At 43.8% G+C, this 22,828-nt stretch overlaps 1 protein-coding gene across 5 annotated transcripts in view; it reads left to right on the top strand.

The window, feature by feature from the left end:
• The window catches only part of RCAN1 (regulator of calcineurin 1), a 39,148-nt gene extending 18,021 nt beyond the window's left edge, over positions 1-21,127 (top strand). The window contains exons 2-5 of one of the 5 annotated variants that reach the window (XR_015801881.1): positions 10,668-10,841; positions 13,497-13,656; positions 15,204-15,655; positions 15,687-18,137. Coding sequence is in view for 4 of the 5 variants with exons in the window: in XM_014893829.2 (XP_014749315.1) it covers positions 8,291-8,443; positions 10,668-10,841; positions 13,497-13,656; positions 15,204-15,364 (648 nt within the window). In the remaining variant the exon portion in view is untranslated. Of the gene's footprint in view, positions 1-8,203; positions 8,444-10,667; positions 10,842-13,496; positions 13,657-15,203; positions 18,138-19,977 lie in introns of those variants that run through there. The other 4 variants (XM_088160537.1, XM_014893829.2, XM_088160536.1 and 1 more) reach the window with 4 other exon arrangements.
• Positions 21,128-22,828: the final 1,701 nt, after the last annotated feature.

Here is a 22,828-nt window from a genome sequence, read left to right as displayed (position 1 = left end):
GAATTAGGGAACATTTTTAGGGGGATGGCTCAGGGAGGGGGGGTCGGGCTGTGCTCCAGGGAACAGGGACAGGAGGAGAGGGAACGGCCTCAGGCTGGGCCAGGGCAGGCTCAGCTTGGACAGCAGCAGGAATTTCCCCATGGAAAGGGAGCTCAGGCCTTGGCAGGGGCTGCCCAGGGAGCTTTGGAGTGCCCATCCCTGCAGGTGGCACCTGGAGGTGGCACTCAGGGTGCCAAGGTGGCCATGGGGCACAGCTGGGACTGCAGGGGCTGGGAGGGCTTTGCCAGCCTCGGGGATTTGGGGATTCCCTGAGCTTTGTCCCTGTCCCTTTCACCCCCATCCTCTGCTGAGCTGTCACAGCCTGGCTGTGTTTCCCATTCCCCATCCCTTCGTGTTTGGGCTGCTCAGGCTTGTTCCCCTTGTGGCTCTGTCACCATTTCAGTAGATCTGGGTTAAATTTCTGTGAAATGTGGTCCCTGCTCTGTCCCCAGACGTGGCACTGAGCCCTCCCTGGCTGTCCCTGGGCCCTGGTGATGTGCAGGGCTCCAGCTGTGCTCAGTGTCACAGCGTGCAGGACACACTCCAGGAATGCTGCAATCCCACTGGAAGCACGTGTCCTATTCCCTGCACCTCTCCCTCTGCTCAGTTCACTTAGAAATAACTTTACAGCTGTTCCCTCTTCATAAAACAGCCAGGTCTTCATGGAGAAGGTGCCCCCTCACTCAGGAAGTCATGATCCAAAGCCCCTTTTTTCTTCAGGAGTGATGGGTTTGAACATGTCCCTTCTTTCTGCCTTAAATTATTTCATCTTGCAGCTCCACAGATCTGTTAATTACTTTCTAGATTGACTTTTTCCCTCTTTGAGCTATTAATTCGAAGAAATAACCTTGGAAAGGTCAGGGTGAAGCTGATTTTTCCTGGTTGCAGTGGTAGAGATCTCTCACTTCCTTTATTTCATTGTTTCCTGGTGCTTGGGAGAAACCTCTTTTTGTCTTGGGGAGCTACAAGAGCATTTTTAACAAATCACTTCCTTCAATTCTGCTGTAAATAGTTTTTCTCCAGTATAAAAAAATGCCCTATTAACCCATTTTGTTTTCAAAGCCCTTGTCCTTTTTTCCTTGCTAACAAATAGAGGTGATCTTTGGAAAATTTCCACCTCTTCCCCCTTTTTTAATCTCCACTCTGAGGGAAGGATTTATATAGCCAGCTATATTTAGAGAAACCTTCAGCAAACTGGAGAGGAGTTGTTTGAGGATTTCCTGCCCTTCCCTTTCCAGCTTAGCCTTTCCTAGGGTGGCCTGTGCAGGTTTTCTGTGCTGAGCTGGACACTGAACTCCTGTCCCTGTCACCTTCTCTCCTCCTTTCTGCCAGAAATAGAAATAAAAATCAACAAATGTCCTCGGTTACTTTCGTTGGGGTTTATCATCATCTTTTGCTTTTTCTTTTGTCTTTAGCTGTTTTATTTCCTCTCACCCCAAGATATCGTGGATTAATTATAATATTATTGCTGGATAGTCGTCCTCAGGAATTTCCAGACTTTTTAAAAGTTTCTTCTTGATGATCTGAACCCAAATTCTTTCTCTGTGGTGAGGGAATTATTTCTTGGATTGACTTTGCAAGAACTTTCTCCTTCCCTTTTCTAATCTCCCAACCCAATTACTGCAAAAGATGTTTCATAATGTGCTTTTTCTACTATAAATACATCACCTGTAGATAATTTTGGAATTAGAGTGAAGCAGTTAATGAGTTTAAACAGAAATAAAGACAGTAGAAACAGGCAGAGTTTTTTTTTACAACCTCGTTGGCATTTATCCCTCTGTCACTTCAGGTGTGGAAAAGTGTTTGAGTCTTGAGTTTGTATCTGAGTCTTGTGGCTTGAGGTGCAGAATCCTCATAACTTTTCCTTTGGCTTTCCTGTGGGTTTGCCTGACATCTTAGAAAATGAGCACTCATTTCTCTGCTTCTGTTTGGAACAGGAAAAGATTTTCCTGGAATAGCTGGAAGTCTAAAACAGAGGTGACACTGCAGCCCAGCCACGTGGTCTTCGATGTTTCTTGTCAGCTGAGTTTATTTTCTGCAGTAAATATCTGTGCTGCCATACAGAGCATGCTAATTGGGCTGAATTAATTCTCTGATAAATATTTCTAACAATCTTCATGTCTGTAAAGATCTCAGAATTGCCCAGCAGTGAAGTTTTATAACTATGGACTCCTCCTTGGAGAGGGGACACTCAGCATTAATGGATGGAGCCCAGGCAGGCCTTTGTGCCTCCTATTCCATGGATTCAGATCCTTCAAATGGTTTCAGGCTGCACAGGGGTCGGGGTTTGTGTGCTGGGCACTGGGGGTGAGGTCCCTGCAGGGCTCTCAGACACCCAGAGTTGTGTTTGCTGTGACACAGGAGGTGACAGGAGCTGCTGCTGCCCCTCCCAGCTCCATCCCCTTTTCCATGGAGTCACCCTGTGGGCATTCCTTGGCTCCAGCCAGGGCATGGTGTCATTTGGAAAACCAGTTTGTGGCCTCGTGGTGTTGTGCTCTGGTTTCTTTACTGTAAATAAATCTGCACATTCTCCTTGTGCAGTTCATCCTGTGATCCCACAGACTTCTGGTGTCCTTAACAAATTGGTTTGTGCAGATGATTTCCATGCTGGAGGAATATATTTATTTCACTTGTATCCTTCTGAGGGATGCAGAAAATATAATGTGGGACTTTAAAAGACAACTTTTTATAACCACAGAGCAGAAGAAGTTGTCACAGAATTACAGAATGGTTTAACTTAGAAAGGACCTTAAAGATGATTTAGTTTCACCCTCCTGCCATGGCAGGGACACCTCCCACTGTCCCAATGTCCAACCTGGGATTGAACATTCCAGGGATCCAGGGGCAGCCACAGCTGCTCTGGGGGTGGTGTCTGGAAGGAAACCTGATTTCTTTTTGTAAGTCTGACAGGATTTCTCATGAAGTCAAATTTCCCTGGCAGACCAATCCTACTTTAGAGCACTTTTGTCCCCAGCAGCCTGAGCAGTGGGAGCCTGGCACTGGCCCAGGCTGGCACTGGCCCAGCCTGGCATGGCAGCACACCCACTCATGCCTCTCATTTAGCCCTGCACATTTTTCCCATGCCAAGCACACCCAGGTCACAAACACACACAGGGAGGAGAAGGGAGGCAGAATTAACTCCCAGTATTAATGTTTAAAAAAATTATAGGAAGAAATTCTTTACTCAGAGGGCAGTGAGGCCCTGGCACAGGGTGCCCAGAGCAGCTGTGGCTGCCCCTGGATCCCTGGAATGTTCAGTTCCAGCTTGGACACTGGGACAGTGGGAGGTGTCCCTGCCATGGCAGGGGTGGCACTGGGGGGGATTTGAGGTCCCTTCCAAACCCAGTCTGGGAATTTATGATTTTTGTTTTGAGGGTATTTTTGGTTTTTTTTTGGGGAGCAAGGGAGTGGTTGGGAATGTGGATTCATTTTTGTCCTGTAAAATGAGACTAAGGCTTGTGCAGGGCTTTGGAGGCAAATGCTTTTAACTCACTGCCCTCACTTCTGGCTCTGGGTGAGTCAGGCTGCTCAGAATCCTGGAATAATTTGGGATGGGGCACAGTTTCTCTGGGCACCCTATGCCAGGACCTCCCCACCCTCACAGGGAGGAATTTCTTCCCAATATCTGATCCAGGTGTGTTCCAGTGCTCACAGATCTCCCTGACCCCAAATATATGCATGGATAGCTCTGGAACCTGTTTATTCCTTTCTGTTTGCTCCTCTTTGTCCTTTACCAACCCTCAGGAAAATGAGAGCAGTGTGATTTTCATGGTAGATAACTTGGAGATGTTTATCCTGTCCTGAGGAAGGGCTGAGGCAGGATAATTAACATGGAGACAGGAATAGAAGCTGGGTGTTGATAGGAAAAAGGCAGCAGCTCTGGAGTGGGAGTGCAGGGATTCCACAAAGAGCACCTCCAAGGGCAGCTGTAAAACCTGCCAGGGAGGAGGGAGGATGGGCTGGATTGTTCTGATTTATGGCTCTTGGGGGGTAATTTTATCAGAACTTAGAGAATTCCCAACGTTTTTAACTTCACATTCATTTTCCTTTCCTGATTGTTCTCTTTGCTGTTGTAGCTGTTGTAGTTTGTGCTGAGTTGCCTTGCTTTGATTTCTGCTTCTGTGCTCTCACTTCCTTCTCTTCTGTGCTTCACCTGTTCCACTGAACTTGGAGATGGAATTGTGGGGCTAATTATGGCATTCCATCATTCTGTCTTCCCACTGTTTCATATATTTACTGGACTCTCTGATTGTCCTTCCAGCCCCCAGAAATGTTCCAGAAATGGTCTCTGTCATATTTCTATTCTTGGGCAGTGCTGGAGGATCTGTCAGGTGCTCTTGGGAGCACTTTAAATCTTGACTGAGCACCTTGTCTGCAATTTTAGAGCTCAACTTGCAGAATGTGAGCCCTGGAATTTTCAGCTTTCAAAGGAAAGGTGAAAGCAGAGGAAGCAGAGCTGACCCTGCACTGCTCTGAGCCCTTTGCTTTCATCCCCAAAGTGCAGCAGCACCGTGGAGCCATGGAATGGTCTGGGTGGGAAGGGACCTTAAATCCCATCCAGTGCCACCCCTGCCATGGCAGGGTCACCTCCCACTGTCCCAATGTCCAACCTGGCCTTGGGCACTGCCAGGGATCCAGGGGCAGCCACAGCTGCTCTGGGCACCCTGTGCCAGGGAGGAATTTTTTCTTAATATCTGATCTAAATCTGTAATTTTTCAGTTTGAGGCCATTCCCTGTGTGCTGTCCCTGCATTCCCTGGGTGCTGTCCCTCCATTCCCTGGGTGCTGTCCCTCCATTCCCTGGGTGCTGTCCCTCCATTCCCTGGGTGCTGTCCCTCCATCCCTTGGCAATTGTCTCTCTCCATGGTTCCTGCAGCTCCTTCAGGCCCTGCAAGGCCACCCTGAGCTCAGCCCAAAGCTTCTCCTCTCCAGGCTGAACAATCCCAGCTGTGCCAGCCTTTCCTCCCAGCAGAGCTGCTCCATCCCTCTGCTCATCCTGCTGCCTCCTCTGGGCTCTCTGCAGCAGCTCCAGCTCCTCTGTGTTCTGGTGATTTTGCCTTTGTTCTGTCTGTAGCTCAGCAGGGAGTGTCCAAGAGAGGACAGGACGCAGCAAACTCTCAGAAGGGAGATAAGGGAGCAGAAAAGCTGCCCTGTGATAATATCAGAACATCAAATCCAGGACTCCTGAGGTGTTGCAATGTTCCTGTCCCAGCCAAGCTGTTTGCACTTGGCTACCAAACCTTACCAAGAGCTGAGGCCACAGTGGGAACATTGCAACACTCAGGGTTCAGCAATGGGGCTTTTGTAACTTGGCCTCGTGGTTTCTGCATCATCTCAGAACTCTCCACACCAAACTCTGCCTTCCCCAGCTCTTCAATACCTGCACCAGGGCCGGTGGGATTTGGGGCTTTTTCTTTTGACACAGTGCTTGAGTTTGGTGTTAGTAACTCCAAGTGGTTTATTTTAAATCCTGAGAGACCTGGCCTGAGCTGGAGGAGGGCAGGGATGGATGGATGGATGGGATTTTGGGAATTAGGAATTGTTCCCTGGGAAGGGGCTGGGATGGAATTCCCAGAGCAGCTGTGGCTGCCCCTGGATCCCTGGAATGTTCAATTCCAGGTTGGACGTTGGGACAGTGGGAGGTGGTGGCACTGGGGGGGATTTAAGGTCCCTTCCAACCCAAACCTTTTTGTGATTCCATGTTTTGCTACACAACCATGTCAAAAAAATCACAACGATAGTGACAAAATGAAACACACTAGGAGTGATTTCTTCACGGTTTTAAAAAGGCAAATTAACAACATTGTGTGTATCAGTAGGACTTAAATATTTCTTTTAAATCCGAAGAACACTGTGACAACATTCTTTTGTGAGGTGTTCAATGTCTTAGAACCACGTGGTTTGTTCACAGCCAGGCTCTAGTCCTGGATTAGATGACAAAGTTCCTTTGAAAGGTGGCTTCTGGAGTCATTATCCCTGGCTCTCAGTAATGTGCAGGTGGCCTTGAGGAAAGCAGTCAGAGAGATTTTTTTTTTATTTGCTATTTTCCTCTTTTGTGAGCTCTGGGGACAGGAATGTTCCCCAGAGGTGCTGCAGTGACCCTGGGGCTGTGCCAGGAACCTGCTCTGCTTTTTTTCTTATCAGGAGCTGCAGTTCCCTGCCATGTACAGGGCAGCCTGTTTGTGCTCAGGTGATTCATGGCCATTCTTTCCAGGTGAGCATCCTGACCTCTCACATTTATTGGAGTCACACCTGCTCCTTCCACATCCAGAACCTTGAGGATGGCTGACAGCAAATTGCAGCTCAGGGACAGGATTTGGGATGTGCTCAGTGTGGTTTTGTGGGCTCAGGAGTGTCAGGGCTGGTGGTGAATTCTGAATTTTTGTGTTTGTGTGTGTGTGTTCAGATCTCTCATCCCATCCTCCCAGATGGAATTTATCACAGGAAGGGTGGCCAGACCCCCCCCTCCACCATGGGGGTTTGGAGTCCCCACCCCTGGAGGTGTCCAGGGAATATCTGGATGTGACACTCAGTGCTCTGGGCAGGGGACAAGGGGGTGGAGAATCAGTCACAGCTTGGATTTGATAATCTTGAAGTTTTTTAACAACTTCAGTGATCCTGAGATTTTTAAGTGTGGACTTGCAAGAAAAAGTTCTAAGAAATTGTATTAAATATTTTTTATTTCATGCTGTGGTAACTTTTACACTGAGGTAACCTAAGATCAGCAGAGAATTTGACTTTAAAAAGGAGTTTAGCAAGTAGAACCCCTAAAAATGGAGACTGCTCTTTTATGTGGTTAAATATTGATAAAACCGGGTTTTAAACTTAGCACTGGGCATTTTTTTGCAGGTATTCCTTAAAACTTGGTGCTTCTGTCATGGTGTTAAAACAGAATGAACCAAAGGCATTTTAGATTTTGGATGCATTGTAATTTTGGAGCTCAATGTGCATTAGAGAGTTCCAAATAGTTTGTGAAAGCTTCAGTTTAAACTTCAATAATTACTTGAAATGGTGGTGAGTTTTTTTTAGTGGTTCTTGATTTAAAAAAAAAAAACCCCACAAAACAAAAAGAACTCCCACCCCCCCCCAAAAAAAAAATTCCATAAGAAAAGACCACGAAACCCTCACAAAAACCTGTGTTTTGTGCTGCTTTTTTGGGAATTGCTTTAAAACTGGGATGCAGGTGTCCTAAAAAATATCAGAAATTCAGATTCCACACCTCCTCCTGGTAGGAAAAAGAAACACAAAGCAACCCCTGACAAAACCCTGCCTGCTTTAAGAAGCTGGGAAAGAGTTTTTTTAATAAGGCAAAACCACTAATTAATGCACGGAGTTGCTTTGAAGAAGTTTCCAAATGAATCCTCCTTGTGATGGGAAGAAAATCAATTTCCCAAATCAATCTCTACATTTCAACCTCTGGGTATTCATGGAACAAAAAACGAGCTGCTCACCTGAGGGGGTTTGTTTTCCATCCCCCAAAAAATCGGGAATTAGGAAATTTTCCTGCTAATTCATCAGGAATTAGGCAGTTTTCCTGCTAATTCATCAGGAACTAGACAGTTTTCCTGCTAATTAATGAGGAATTAAGCAGTTTTCCTGCTAGTTAATGAGGAATTAGGAAATTTTCCTGCTAATTAATAAGGAATTAGGAAATTTTCCTGCTAATTCATTAGGAATTAAGCAGTTTTCCTGCTACTTAATCGAGAATTAGGCAGTTTTCCTGCTAATTAATGAGGAATTAGGAAATTTTCCTGCTAATTCATTAGGAATTAAGCAGTTTTCCTGCTAATTCATCAGGAATTAAGCAGTTTTTCTGCTAATTCATCAGGAACTAGACAGTTCTCCTGCTAATTAATGAGGAATTAAGCAGTTTTTCCTGCTAATTCATCGGGAATTAAGCAATTTTCCTGCTGCCTCGTTCTGCCTGGACAGGAACATTTTCCATGCCACACTCCCAGTGGGGGGGAGCTGCATGGAATTACTGCCAGTGGAAACTATGCTGCAAGAGGCTGGGCAGCAGCTGCCCCTGCTCAGCTCTGCTGCATTTTCCATGCTCCTGCTAATTAGTTAGAGGGAAGCTGACTAATTGCTGACGTCACCTCTTTCCAGTCCACCTTACATTTTGTTCCCATCTCTGTCCAAGCACTCGGGACTCTGCTCAGGAATTTGCTGTCACACACACACACAGGATGCTCTGAGAGAGTTGTTTTTTTTTTTAATATATCAGGGGTTGGGCTACCTTTGGTTTATAAATGCTGTGTGCAGCAGCATCCAGGGCTCCTGAAAATCTTGGGAATTGTGCAGGGATCGCTGGGAAAATGCATTTCCGTCATTTCCATTACACTTTCAGCTCGCTCGTCGCCTGCCTGGCTGATGGGGAGGTCTGCACTCAGCCAGAAACAAGGGTAGGTTTGATTTCCAAAAAAAGAGGGTGGATTCAGAGGGGTTATTGCCAGAAACAAGGGTGGGTTTGATGGGATTATTTCCAGAAACAAGGGTAGATTCAGTGGGGTTATTTCCAGAAACAAGGGTAGGTTCCGTGGGGTATTTATTGTCAGAAACAGGGGTAGATTCAGTGGGGTTATTTATTTCCAGAAAGAAGAGTTAAGTTTGTATGGGGTAATTTATTTCCAGAAACAAGGGTGGATTCAATGGGGTTATTGCCAGAAACAGGGTTAGATTCAGTGGGGTTATTTATTTCCAGAAATAAGAGTAAGTTCTATGGTGTTATTTCCAGAAACAAGGGTAGATTCCATGGGATTATTTCCAGAAACAAAAGTAGTTTTTATTTCCAAGAACAAGAGTGGATTCAGAGGGGTTATTGCCAAAAACAAGGGTAGGTTTGATGGGATTATTTATTTCCAGAAATAAGAGTAGGTTCAGTGGGGTTCTTTATTTCCAGAAACAGGGGTAGATTAAATGAGGTTATTTCCAAAAAGAATGGTGGGTTTGATGGGGTAATTTATTTCCAGAACCAAGGGTGAGTTCCATGTCCTTATTTCTGGAAAACTCCACTTTGGAGAGTTTGGACTTGTAAGGAAATTTCAGTTTGCCATAAAAATCTGGGAGTTTGAGATCCTGCACCAGCCTGCTCTGCTGGGAATGATTCCAACTCTGGGAATTATTCCATTTTAGCTCTGTGTGTGTGCTAAAATTGGGAAAATTAGCTCAAATTTTCCTTCCATATTTCTTTGAATGTGTGGTGTATTCTGAATTTTCAGCAAATATTTAATTCTTATTTTAGTAGCAAGATCCACTGATTTGTAATCTGTTTGATACTTCTGGGATTTTATTTTATTTTTTTTTTTCTCCTGGTAAAACTATAAGAAAACCTTTTGGGTCTGTATTTAGTTGATTGGTAATAGAAAATAAATAATATATAGTGTAAATAGAAAAGAATATAAAATATTTATGAATGCTGATACAGGGAGCAGTTACTGCTGAGATACCTTAAGGACAAAAATAAATTTATTTTTTTTTTAAGTGTCATAGTGCCAAAGTGACAATTCTGACCTCTATAATTGCATATTTAAATAAATAAATATTAAAAAAAACAACAACAACAACAAAACAAAACAGATTTCTCTGGGTTTAAATACGGAATGGGAACTTGAAAATGCAATTTTTGGGTGTATTTTCCACTTTTGGGTGTATTTTCTCACTTTTGAATGAGATGTGTGGGGAGCCTCCTGCTCCTGTTTCAGAGCTCATTCTAAAGAAGTTGGAGAAGCAGATTCAGCTCTTTAAAATCTTTAAAATCTTTAAAAATCTCTGTAAAATAAAATGATTTTATACCCAGCTGTGGGGGGGAGGGTGTGAAGTGGAGTTTCTCAGGGAGGAAAATGAAATTCTGAATTAATTTCTGCTTTTTTCTGTAATTTCCTTGTGTTTTTTGCCTCCTAATAATTCCAAATATTGTAGTAAAAAAAACCTCGATGAAATAATGTTTATTGTGGCTTTATCCTGAGATTTTAGGAAGCTTTTAGGGACAGAAAATACCTGGAAATTCCTCAAATTTCAATCCTGAACCCATTGGAATCAAACACTTGGGAAGGGCCTGGCAGCTCCTCTTGTGTCTCTCCTTTGGTCTGGAATCCTGCAGGGAAAGTGGAAACACTTTCCATAAATTCAATTAAAAAATAAAAATAAAAATTAAAATAATAAAAAAAATAGCAGGAAATCAGGAGATCTTCATGGATCTTCACTGCAGAAAAATCACATTTAGCTTGAAAATCAGGTTTTTTCAAATTTTTCCCTATTAAAACTTGTTTTGGTTCCCTTGAAATTTGAACATTTGGCCAAAGGCCTGGCAGAATTTTTTCAAGGTTTTTGGGTATTAATTTTCTAAATTAAATTTCTTTTCAAGATATTACTGTTACAAAATCAGGGTCCAGCATTTATTCCTGATAATAATAAATGATAATATCACTTATTAATGATAATTATTTTAATAAGTGATAAGGTAGAAAACTTCATTCTAGAAAGAAAAAGGAAAATAAATGAAGTTGTTCCAATAATCAATATTCAAGAATGGTCGTTTACCCTCATTAACAACTTTTCATTTATATTTAATTTTTTTATTAGTGTTTAATACTGATTTTTTTTTCTCTCTTCTCTTTTTCTCTGCAGGCCAAATTTGAATCCCTGTTCAGACCCTATGACAGAGACCTGACCTTTCAGTATTTTAAAAGCTTCAAAAGAGTGAGAATCAACTTCAGCAACCCTTTGTCTGCAGCAGAAGCCAGGATCCAGCTGGACAAAACAGAATTCCTTGGAAAAGAACTCAAACTCTATTTTGCTCAGGTAAAAAAAAAAAAAAATTATTGAGATTACCCTTAGGGGAATTAAAACTTTCATTGTTCTAATTCCAATAAATCCTCCAGCTTGTGGGTGTTAGGAGAAGTTTGGGATAACAGGGTTGGAAAGATGATGGAGAATTTTAGGAATGAACCCTTTTTTTTACAGTGGGTTTTGTGCATGGTTCTAAAGTAATTTGGTTTTATTTCCTCGAGTTTCTCCCAGTTTTATGGAAATCTGGGAGTTGTTTTAAATATTTATTTACTCAGCATCCCACAATTCCTGCATGGTCATTTTTTTTTTTTTTTTGTCAGATTAATTCGAGAATCCAAGGTTTTTCCCAGAGTTCCAGGGGTTTGGAGGGTGTTGGTGTTTATTGGACAATTTTGGATGGGAATGAGAACATTCCAAGAATTTAAAGGTTTGGGGGAGGCTGGGAGGGCTCTGCCAGCACCAGGGAGGCCTTGGGGGATCCAGGGGGTGGAGCTGAAAATTCCAGCCTGGAGCTGAAAATTCCTGCCTGGAGCTCCAAATTCCTGCATGGAGCTGAAAATTCCTGCATGGAGCTGAAAATTCCTGCATGGAGCTCCAAATTCCTGCATGGAGCTGAAAATTCCAGCCTGGAGCTGAAAATTCCTGCATGGAGCTCCAAATTCCTGCATGGAGCTGCAAATTCCTGCATGGAGCTCCAAATTCCTGCATGGAGCTCCAAATTCCTGCATGGAGCTGAAAATTCCTGCATGGAGCTGAAAATTCCTGCATGGAGCTCCAGATTCCTGCATGGAGCTCCAAATTCCTGCCTGGAGCTCCAAATTCCTGCATGGAGCTCCAAATTCCTGCATGGAGCTCCAGATTCCTGCCTGGAGCTCCAAATTCCTGCATGGAGCTGAAAATTCCTGCATGGAGCTGAAAATTCCTGCATGGAGCTGAAAATTCCAGCCTGGAGCTGAAAATTCCTTCATGGAGCTCCAAATTCCTTCATGGAGCTCCAAATTCCTTCATGGAGCTCCAAATTCCTGCATGGAGCTCCAAATTCCTGCATGGAGCTCCAGATTCCTGCATGGAGCTGAAAATTCCAGCCTGGAGCTCCAGATTCCTGCATGGAGCTCCAAATTCCAGCCTGGAGCTCCAAATTCCTGCATGGAGCTGCACATTCCACACTTGGAGCTGCACATTCCAGGATCTGGAGCTGCACATTCCAGGCTCTCCCTGCCCATCCTAATTTTGGGAATGTCCCCAGAGCAGCTCTGGAGCTCCTTGATCTCTGCTCCTGCAGAAATGTCACCTCTGGCAGCCAGGCTGCTTTTCCAGCTGCTTTTCCAGATGTTTTTCCCTCTGAAAACTGAATGGGAAAACTCAGGAGTTTTGGACACACCCCATGATCCCGATTATTTTTATCCCCACTCTCACTTTTGGGAATGACTCCCAGCACCGTTTGTCACTCCTTGGAGCTTTGGAAGGGCAGATGGTTGATTTTTCAGGGAACAACATTCCCTTGGAATTTCACATTTTTAGGGAAGAACATCCCATTGGAATTTCAGATTTTTAGGGAAGAACATCCCATTGGAATTTCACATTTTTAGTGAAGAACATCCCCTTGGAATTTCAGATTTTCTGGGAGGAACATCCCATTGGAATTTCACATTTTTAGTGAGGAACATCCCGTTGGAATTTCAGATTTTCAGGCAGGAACATCCCATTGGAATTTCCCTTGGATGATTTCCCTGTCTCCTGGCTGGTGCTGCCACCCTGAGTGCCTGGCAGGACACGACATCCCTTATGTTAAATTACAATATATTCGATTTTTATATGTAATTTTTCATATTATATTTTTTTCCCAGCCATTCAGGGACACCTTTTCCTCTCAGTGAATTTCCTCTCCATGAATTTTCTTTCACTGAATTTTCTCTCTATGGATTTTCTCTGCATGGATTTTCTCTCACTGAATTTTCTCTCCAGGAATTTTTTTCTCATTGAATTTTTTCTCCAGGAATTTTCTCTCATTGAATTTTCTCTCCAGGAATTTTTTCTCATTGAATTTTCTCTGCATGGATTTTCTCTCACTGAATTTTCTCTCCAGGAATTTTTTCTCTCATTGAATTTTCTCTCATTGAATTTTCTCTCCATTAATTTTTTCTCACTGAATTTTCTCTCCAGGCATTTTTTTTCTCACTGAATTTTCTCTCCAGGAACTTCTTTCTCATTGAATTTTCTCTCCAGGAATTTTTTCTCATTGAATTTTCTCTTCAGGAATTTTTTCTCATTGAATTTTCTCTTCAGGAATTTTTTTTCCTCATTGAATTTTCTCTCACTGAATTTTTTCTCATTGAATTTTCTCTCATTGAATTTTCTCTCCTGGCATTTTTTTTCTCATTGAATTTTCTCTCCAGGAACTTTTTTCTCATTGAATTTCTTCTCCAGGAATTTTTTCCTCACTGAATTTTCTCATTGAATTTTCTCTAACTGAATTTTCCCTGATTGAATTTTCTCTCCAGGAATTTTTTCTCTCATTGAATTTTCTCTCCAGGAATTTTTTCTCTCATTGAATTTTCTCTCCAGGAATTTTTTTCCTCACTGCATTTTCTCATTGAATTTTTCTCTCATTGAATTTTCTCTCCAGGAATTTTTTCCTCACTGCATTTTCTCTCATTTCCCTGCCAGACTCTGCACATTGGCAGCTCCCACCTGGCCCCCCCCAATCCAGAGAAGCAATTCCTGATCTCCCCCCCTGCCTCCCCTCCTGTGGATTGGAAACAAGTGGAGGATGCCACTCCAGTCATCAACTATGACCTTTTGTATGCAATTTCCAAGCTAGGGCCAGGTAAGGTAAAATCCACAATTTGGATTGAGGAAAACACCTCAGAACTTGCTGAGTTTCTAAAAGTTTTCCAAGATATTTTTATTTCTGTTTAGTTTTATTTCTATTTACTTTTATTATTTCTGTTTACTTTTATTATTTCTGTTTATTTCTATTTCTATTTATTTCTATTTATAATTATTTCTATTTATTTCTACTTATATTTTTTCTATTTCTATTTATTTCTATTTATTTCTATTTATTTCTATTTCTAATTATTTCTATTTATTTTTATTGTTTCTGCATATTTTTGTTGCTATTTCTATTTTATTTCTGTTTCTTTTTCTATTTATTGTTTCTATTTGTATTTAATTTCTATTTTCTATTTCTATTTTTCTCTTGATTTCTCTTTATATTTTCTTTCTACTCATATTTTCTATTTCTTTCTATATCTCTTTCTATTTTTCTCTCAATCTTTCTTTGTATTTTCCTTCTCTTTATATTTTCTTTCTATTCCTCTTTCTATTCATTTTTATATCTATTCATATTTGCTCTCTATTCATTTTTATTTCTATTTATTTTTATTTCTATTTGCCTCAGAGGAGAAAACTGCAAACCCCATATCCCATCACAAACCCCATATCCCATCATAAACCCCATATCCCATCCCAGACCCCATATCCCATCACAAACCCCATATCCCATCACAAACCCCATATCCCACACAAACCCCATATCCCATCATAAACCCCATATCCCACACAAACCCCATATCCCATCATAAACCCCATATCCCACACAAACCCCATATCCCACACAAACCCCATATCCCATCATAAACCCCATATCCCACACAAACCCCATATCCCATCATAAACCCCATATCCCACACAAACCCCATATCCCACACAAACCCCATATCCCATCATAAACCCCATATCCCACACAAACCCCATATCCCATCATAAACCCCATATCCCATCCCAGACCCCATATCCCATCCCAGACCCCATATCCCCTCACAGACCCCATATCCCATCATAAACCCCATATCCCATCATAATCCCCATATCCCATCACAAACCCCATTCCCCAATGTCAAACCCCATATCAGACCCCATTTATTCCCATATCAAACCCCATTCATTCCCATATCAAACCCCATTCATTCCCATATCAAACCCCATTCATTCCTATATCAAACCCCATTTATTCCCATATCAAACCCCATTCATTCCCCATATCAAACCCCATTCATTCCCCATATCAAACCCCATTCATTCCCCACATCAAACCCCATTCATTCCCCACATCAAACCCCATTCATTCCCACATCAAACCCCATTTATTCCCCACATCAAACCCCATTCATTCCCCATATCAAACCCCTTATCCCACATCAAACCCCATTTATTCCCATATCAAACCCCTTATCCCATATCAAACCCCTTATCCCATATCAAACCCCATTCATTCCCACATCAAACCCCATTCATTCCCCATATCAAACCCCATTTATTCCCATATCAAACCCCATTCCCAGAGGGATTTCCCGTTGTTTTCCCTGGCAGGTGACAAGTACGAGCTGCACGCGGCCACGGCCACCACCCCCAGCGTGGTTGTGCACGTGTGTGACAGCGACCAGGACAGCGAGCACGAGCAGCCCAGGAAACCCAAACCCAAAATCATCCAGACCCGCCGGCCCGACTTCAGCCCCGCCCACCTGGGCTGAGCTCCGCTGGGCTGGGCTTAACTGGGTTTAACTGGGCTGGGCTGGGCTTAACTGGGCTGGGTTTAACTGAACTGGGCTGAGCTCGACTGGGCTGGGCTGAACTGGGCTGGGTTTAACTGAACTGGGCTGAGCTCAACTGGGCTGGGTTTAACTGGGCTGGGTTTAACTGGGCTGGGCTGCTGCTCTCCGAGGATTTGGAGTAAAAAACCAACCAGGGATCAGCAGTTGCCACCTTTTGGTGGCAGCTGCAGGAGGAGAATTCCAAGTTTGCTCCAAATAAAGGAATTCTGAGCTCAGTTTGTTCCAAACAAAGGAATTCCAGGCTCAGTTTGTTTAAAATGAAGGAATTCCAAGTTCAGTTTGTTGCAAAGGAATTCCAAGCTCAAATTATTCCAAATAAAGGAATTCCAAGCTCAGTTTGTTCCAACTGAAGGAATTCCAGGCTCAGTTTGCTCTAAAGGAATTCCAAGCTCAGTTTGCTCCAAACAAAGGAATTCAAGGCTCAGTTTGCTCTAAAGGAATTCCAAGCTCAGTTTGTTCCATCTGAAGGAATTCCAAGCTCAATTTATTCCAAATTAAAGGAATTCCAAGCAAATTTTGTTCCCACTGAAGGAATTCCAAGCTCACTGTGGCTGCTGATGTGCTGAGTGAATTCCCAAATCCCAGGGATGGGAGATGGGGACATTTGGGGACAAACCAGGACAAACTGGGCTCCTTTTTTTTTGGGGGGGGGGAAAAGCAGCTTTTGGGGGAAGCTTTCCTTGTTGTTCCATAAATCCTCCAGCTGGTGGATGTTTGGAAAAGTTTGGGAATAACAGGGTTGGAAAGATGATGGGAATTTGGGGAATTTTCTTACACTAGGTTTTGTGCATGTTCCTTCTTGGTCTTCTAAAATAATTTGCTTTTCTTTTTCTAGAATTTCTCCCAAGTTTCTGGAAATCTGGGAATTGTTTCAAATTATTTATTATCTCAGCATCCCAGAATTCCTCCTGGATTTGTACATACATGATATATTTATATTTGGTTTTATTGGCACTCGTTTTCCAGCAGGATTTAATTCCTCCAGCACCTGCTTTTTTTTGGTGCTCTGGAATTTGTGCTTTTAAAATTTGAACCTTTGAAATTCCTGCAGAGGGGTTTTTACCTGGCAAAGCAATGGGAAAAAAAAAAAAAAAAAAAGTGCAATAGGAGAGTTGTTGGAATACATGGATTTTAAATAAATTATTTAAGTTCTGGTAATTTATATCTTTAATAGGATTTATTTGGGAGCTTTGACTTTAGGGGGGAGGAAAAAAAAGGACTCAAATAATGCTGATGGTGCATATTCAGAGCAGGGGGATTTTTCCAGTGGGGGGAAAAAAAAAAAAGAAAAAAATAGAGAAACTTCAAAATCTGCATTTTTGATGAGTAAAGATTTCTTAGGGAATGGAAAATTCCCTGCAGGAAGCAGTGAGGAGAGCTGGAGTGCCTTTTCCTTGTCCATTCCTACTCCAAGCTGCACACTTGGATCTTTTTCTACTGGTTTTAGGTATCCAGAAATTCAAATTTTCTGAGCTTTTGCTTCCAAACTCAGCTGGGATAAAATGTTTAAATGCCAAGGAATGCTGCTTTAGGCAGGGAATTTGTGGGAGAAGCTTTAGGGATTTTTTTTTTTTATGGCAGTGTTTAAAGGCTCCTAAATGCAAATTTCAAAGAAAGAAATATTTTAATACTGATTTTTAAACTGGACATCCTCACTTTGAAACAGGGTTCAGGATTTTTTTTTTTTTTGGGGGGAGAGGTAAGAATTGCTATCCATGGAAAATACCACTTGGGGGTCTTGGAAATAAAAAAAAAAAAAAAAAAAAAAAATGAAGAAGTTTGAGCCTCTGGTGGTGTTTTTAGGAATCAATCTGGGGCTCTCTCTTGGTTTGCTTTTGCCACAGTTGGCCTGAGAAGAGATTGAAGCAAATGTTCACTGAAATTCCTGGTTCACACCTTGGTGGTTTTAAATAATATTTGTTTTTAAAAAGAATGGAGCCATTGCAGGCCTGGAATTCCTGACTGGAACACAAATCTGGGCCTGGACACCAGGAATATATTGAATTTTCTGCTCTAGCTTGGATTGTTTTTCCCTGGGAACTGGAGCAAAGCCTGGTCCTGGTGTCTGAGTGGCCATGGGAGCTGATTCCATGGATTTCTGCAGCTGCACACAGGAAAATCCCATTATTTTGGGTTACCCTCAGCTGGCTCCACGTGCTGCATTCAACACCCAAAATTCAAGGAGTTAAGTGCAGAAAAAAAAAAAAAAAAAAAAAAGAACAAACCAAAAACTTTGCAGGTTTGCCACAAACTGCCTTGAAGCCTTTCCAAGACTTTTCCACGTTTCTCAAATACTGCTGGACTTTGTGTCTCACCACATCCACATTCAAACATTGGGAATAATTCCTGTCCTGTCCTTTTTTTTTTCCATGGAAAATCCAAGCATGAGTTTGGCACTAGAAACCCAGAGGTGCCCTGCTGCTGTGTTTCCTACAAAAGCTTTTCACACTTCAAACCATCAATAAATCTGATTTTTTTTTTTTTTTTTTTAATAATACCTAACCCCTGGAAATCTTGGAATGCTCTCAGTGTGTTCCTGGTTGGATCTGTCACCTCCTGATTCCAGTGTGCTGCTTGCTTTTTCTGGTCCTTTTATTTTTGTAATGTTCCAATGGATGCTTAGTTGGTATTTTATACACTTGTATAGCACGGGGCAGATTGAAATTAAAATATTTTGTTGTCTTCTTGTAAATGTCTTGGTGTTTTCTGCATGGAACCACTCAAAAGTTCAGTTCCAAAATTGGGAATTTTCAGCTTTCAAAGGGGCAGAATGTTGTTCCAGGCCCTGATAAATTGATTTCCAGAAGAACTTTCCAGCCTTCAGAGAATTGCATGATCTCCAAATGTGAGAATCTGCTCATGAATAAAACCCAGGGGGGGATATTCCAAATAAAAACCTGATTTCTCTGTGCCTCAAGTTCCTAATAAAGGTATCAGCATCTTCCTGCTCCTCAATAATCCCTGTGCCTTCACAATACATGAAATATTTCTAGAAAAAAAAAATAATTTGGGGGTTTTTCCAGAGAGGTTGTGGAAGTATCCAGGGTCAGGCTGGGATAGTGGAGGGTGGAATGGGATGAGCTTTAAGGTCCCTCCATCCCAAAACATTCCGTGATCCATTCCATGACTTTTGAAAAAAAAAAAAAAAGATTTTTGAAGCTCCTGGAGCATGAAAATAAACCAATATTGAAAATGCTTTACCTGAGAATTTTAAAATTCTTTTGTTGCAAAAGAAATGAAGGAAAACCATGAAGGTTTTGCTGTGGGTAGGGATGGAAGTCCTGTGATGGCAAAAAGGAATTTCTGGTACTCAATTAAAATTTAACCCTTCCTTTGTTCTCAAGGTGAAGGCCCAAAGTTCCTTTTTTAATCAGTTTTGTTTCCCAGAGCAGCCCCAAGTTTAGTAACTTTTCTATTTAAAACTCAGACTTGGCCAGGGGTGGGCAAGGAATGAACTCCAGCAGCTCTGGAAACACCTTGGGACAATTCTGGAACCACCTTGGGACAATTCTGGAACCACCTTGGGACAATTCCAGCAGGGATTTTACCCTTGGCATCATCACCACTCAATTTCTGCTTCTGGTTTGTGTTGGGGAACAGAAATTCTTCGTTTTTGCTTTTATCCTGCCTTGCCCAACACACTTGAGAAACATTTTCCAGTGAATTATTCCTTGCTAATGCTTTTAATAATTTATAATTGGATCTGGAAAGACAAAACAACGATAGAGACATTCCCCGAGACACTGCTAAAGAATATTTTGATATTAAAATTTCAAATAAAACCAAATTTTTCATGTTCCAGGGAGTGAGGCAGGAGCACAGAGGTGACTCCAATGACAAGGGACAGGATGGAGCTGGCAGGACTGGATTTATCTTCCCTGACAAAATTCCCCTTGATAACGTGGGACTGTCACGTTCCAGACTTTGCCATGTGAAGTGTGTGTTTGTTTTCCTGCCAGGAATTCCTTTTATTTGGCCCGGGGAGAGAATTTGGGAATGGAAAACAAATCCTGGGAGAGGGAGCTGGGGGAAAAATTCCTCCTGGTGTCCAACTGAGGGAAGTTTTGGAGTCGAAATTGGGAGGGAATTTTTCCTGTGAAGGGGGAGAGGCTCTGGCACAGAAGGATTTACTACATTTAATATTTGGGATGAGCTGCCCGGGGACGTTCGGAGTCTCTGGATGTGAGCCTTGGGGTGATGCTGATGCTGCTGGGGTGGCACTGGGTGCTCCTGAAGGGATTTTCCCACCTGGAATATTTTGGGATTAGAGCCTTGAAGCGGGGCTAAATGACTGACTCAAGCTTTCCAGACGTGCCCATAGGTGGAGCTAAATATCCAACAATGGCTTTTATCCTGAATAAAACCCAACTCCACGCTCAGCCTGCAGCTCTGCCTCCCATCCCCACAGCAGATGTGGAAAAGATCTGGGACATCCCTTCCAGCCCTCACCATTCCACGATTTTATGATCCCACCTTTGCAAACTGCTGTTAGGCATTTCTCATTTCTCTTTGTAAATCTCTTTGCTTTGAAGGAGCCCGTGGGGGGGTCACACACAGAGAAAAGTGGCCGGTTCCAGATGGAAAAGGTAAATTTTTGGGTGCTACCTGTGGCTCTGTGTAAGTGATCCTAATCCCCAGGGTGTGTGGGATTTACAGAACAGTTCATCCAAATAATTCCCTGATGGGGAGAGGTTCAGCCTGGAGGGGAGGAGACTCCTGAGAAACCTCAGAGCCCATCCCAGAGCCTGAAGGGGGCTCTGAAAAGGAGGGAGAGGAGTTTTGTACATGGGCAGAGTGCCAGGACAAGGGGAATGGTTTTAAATTAAAGGAGGGCAGGGCTGGATGGGATTTTGGGAATTAGGAATTGTTCCCTGGCAGAGTGGGCAGGGCTGGATGGGATTTTGGGAATTAGGAATTGTTCCCTGGGAGGGGCTGGGATGGAATTCCCAGAGCAGCTGTGGCTGCCCCTGGATCCCTGGCAGTGCCCAAGGCCAGGTTGGACATTGGGACAGTGGGAGGTGACCCTGCCTGTGGGACACGATCCTGAAAATCCCCTCCAGCCCAATCCTGAGATTCTCTTAAATGCCTTTAACAGCAGCATGGATTTTTTTTTTACTTTTTCTAGGAGCTGACCCGTGCTGGATTGAGCCTCTGTAAATCAAGTAACGATCCATTTATTGATGTTATTCGAGTGGGAAAAAATACAGGACTTGCCATAAAAAGCAGCTTTTGCTGCTCAGCAGCACAACCCTCCCCAAAAACTGTGCCAGTCCTTTTCCTGGAAGGCTGTGGGAGCCTGGATGGCTCCATGTGCTGCCAAGGCATGGAAAGTTCTTGCTGAATGCCTCTCCCACACAGCACAATTTGGCAGAGGGATTACCATGTGCTGCACCTGCTTTTTAATCTGCTGCATAAATTCTTGCTGCTCAAGCTCTCTCCTGAATCAGCAGGAGCTGGGACGTGCAGGAATGCTGGGCTGGGACCTTCCTGCCCTCCCTTGGGAGCTGCCACAGCATCACTGCCCTGTCATTAAAGTCGTGTCAAAGTTTCCATCCTGCTGCCCTGCAGGGAGAGAATTCCCAGAGCTGAGCTCCTGGAGAAGGGAGGGTCACTCAGTTAATTTGCTTGGGCCTTCGGTTGGGTGGTTTTTAATTAGGATTTTAATAAAATGTGGATTTTTAAGTGTTGTCTGAGACTTCGGAGTGAAGAGCTGGGCTCATCCAAATGGATCCCAGAAAATTCCTGGTGGGTACAGCAGCCCTGTGTTCCTTCTGGAAGATTCCTTGAGGAAACAGCCTCGGGCTGGGCCAGGGCAGGCTCAGCTTGGACAGCAGCAGGAATTTCCCCATGGAAAGGGAGCTCAGGCCTTGGCAGGGGCTGCCCAGGGAGCTTTGGAGTGCCCATCCCTGCAGGTGGCACCTGGAGGTGGCACTCAGGGTGCCAAGGTGGCCATGGGGCACAGCTGGGACTGCAGGGGCTGGGAGGGCTTTGCCAGCCTCGGGGATTTGGGGATTCTGTGATCTAAGAAACACAGGACAGGACAATCCTGGCCAATGCCTCGTTTCAGCCAGAGCTGCCTTACACAGACTGGAATTGCAATTCAAATCCAGATTTTTTCCCTCCCTTACAAGAATTAAAACTCCTTCCAAGTGTCCTTGACCACAACTGCCCCATCTGCCTCCAGCCAGGCCATTCCCTGTCCTGCCAGGCACAGCTTGGACCTTCAGTGACATCCAGGAGGATCCTGCACTTCCCTCCCCCAGGAATTCTGTTCCCTGTGTGTGCTCCTCACATCCTCCACCTGCTCTCAAGGCACACACAGGGTTCACACACAGAGTCTCAAATACACATTTGAGAATTGATTGGGCTGCACTGAACTTGCCTTGCAGATTTTTGAGTTCCCTGCTTGTTTCTGCAGCCCTTGAGATCCAGAACAGCAGGTGAGGAAGTGTTGGAATGAGAGAGAGAATTCCAGAGGGGACTGGGAGGAGGAGGAGGAGGGAAGGGTTAATCAAACACTGATTAATTGCCCACCAAAGCTCATGGTGATGCTTTTCCTTGGCAAACATCAGGCTCCAGAAAAAAAATCTGTCTCAAGAGCTGCAGTGAGAGCAGAGACTCAGCTGTGGGAGGTAAAAGAGGTTGGGAAGAACAAATCCCTGAGCACAACCCCAATCCATGGCTCAGCTCCCGGCTCCCTGGCACAGGAAAAACTCCCAGAGCTCTTCACCAGAACACTTTGGACATGAAATCCCACTGGAAATCCATTTCTTATACCCCAGGGCAGCCAGGATTGATGTGGGTTCTGGGAAGTTGAACCCACAACTGGTGAGTTTTCTGGTGGCAGAGAGTGGGAACAGGGATGGTCTCAGAACAGGAATGGTGACAGGAGCAGGGATGGAGTTGGGAACAGGGACAGTTTTGGGTACAGGGATAGGGTTGGGAACAGGGAATGGTGTCAGGACAGGGATGGAGTTGGGAACAGGGATGGTGTCAGAACATGGAATGGTGTCAGGAAGAGGGAATGGTGTCAGGAACAAGGATGGATTTGAGAACAGGGACAGTTTTGGGACACAGGGACAGTTCTGGGACACAGGGACAGTTCTGGGACACAGGGATGGAGTGGCAGCACTGCCAGCATTCCTGCATTTGTCCTGCTGCTTCCCCAGAGCTGCTGCAGCACTGCCCAGCCTGGCTGCTGGGGAGCAGGAGAGGCACAGCAGGGCTGGGTTTGCTCCATTCCCATGGGATCTGTCCGTGCCGTTTTCTGTGCTGTTATCCCAGCTCAGCCTCAGTCACCACAAGCCCCAGGGCTGCTCCAGCTGGGGATTCCTGCAGAGTCCTGGATCCTGGCTCTGGCAATTCCAGACTCCTGATGATCCC

The sequence above is a fragment of the Sturnus vulgaris genome, chromosome 2 (genome assembly GCF_052056855.1).
Source record: "Sturnus vulgaris isolate bStuVul1 chromosome 2, bStuVul1.hap1, whole genome shotgun sequence".
Classification (NCBI taxonomy): domain Eukaryota; kingdom Metazoa; phylum Chordata; class Aves; order Passeriformes; family Sturnidae; genus Sturnus; species Sturnus vulgaris.
Note: the sequence above shows the minus strand (reverse complement) of the source record. Positions and strands in the feature narration are given on the sequence as shown.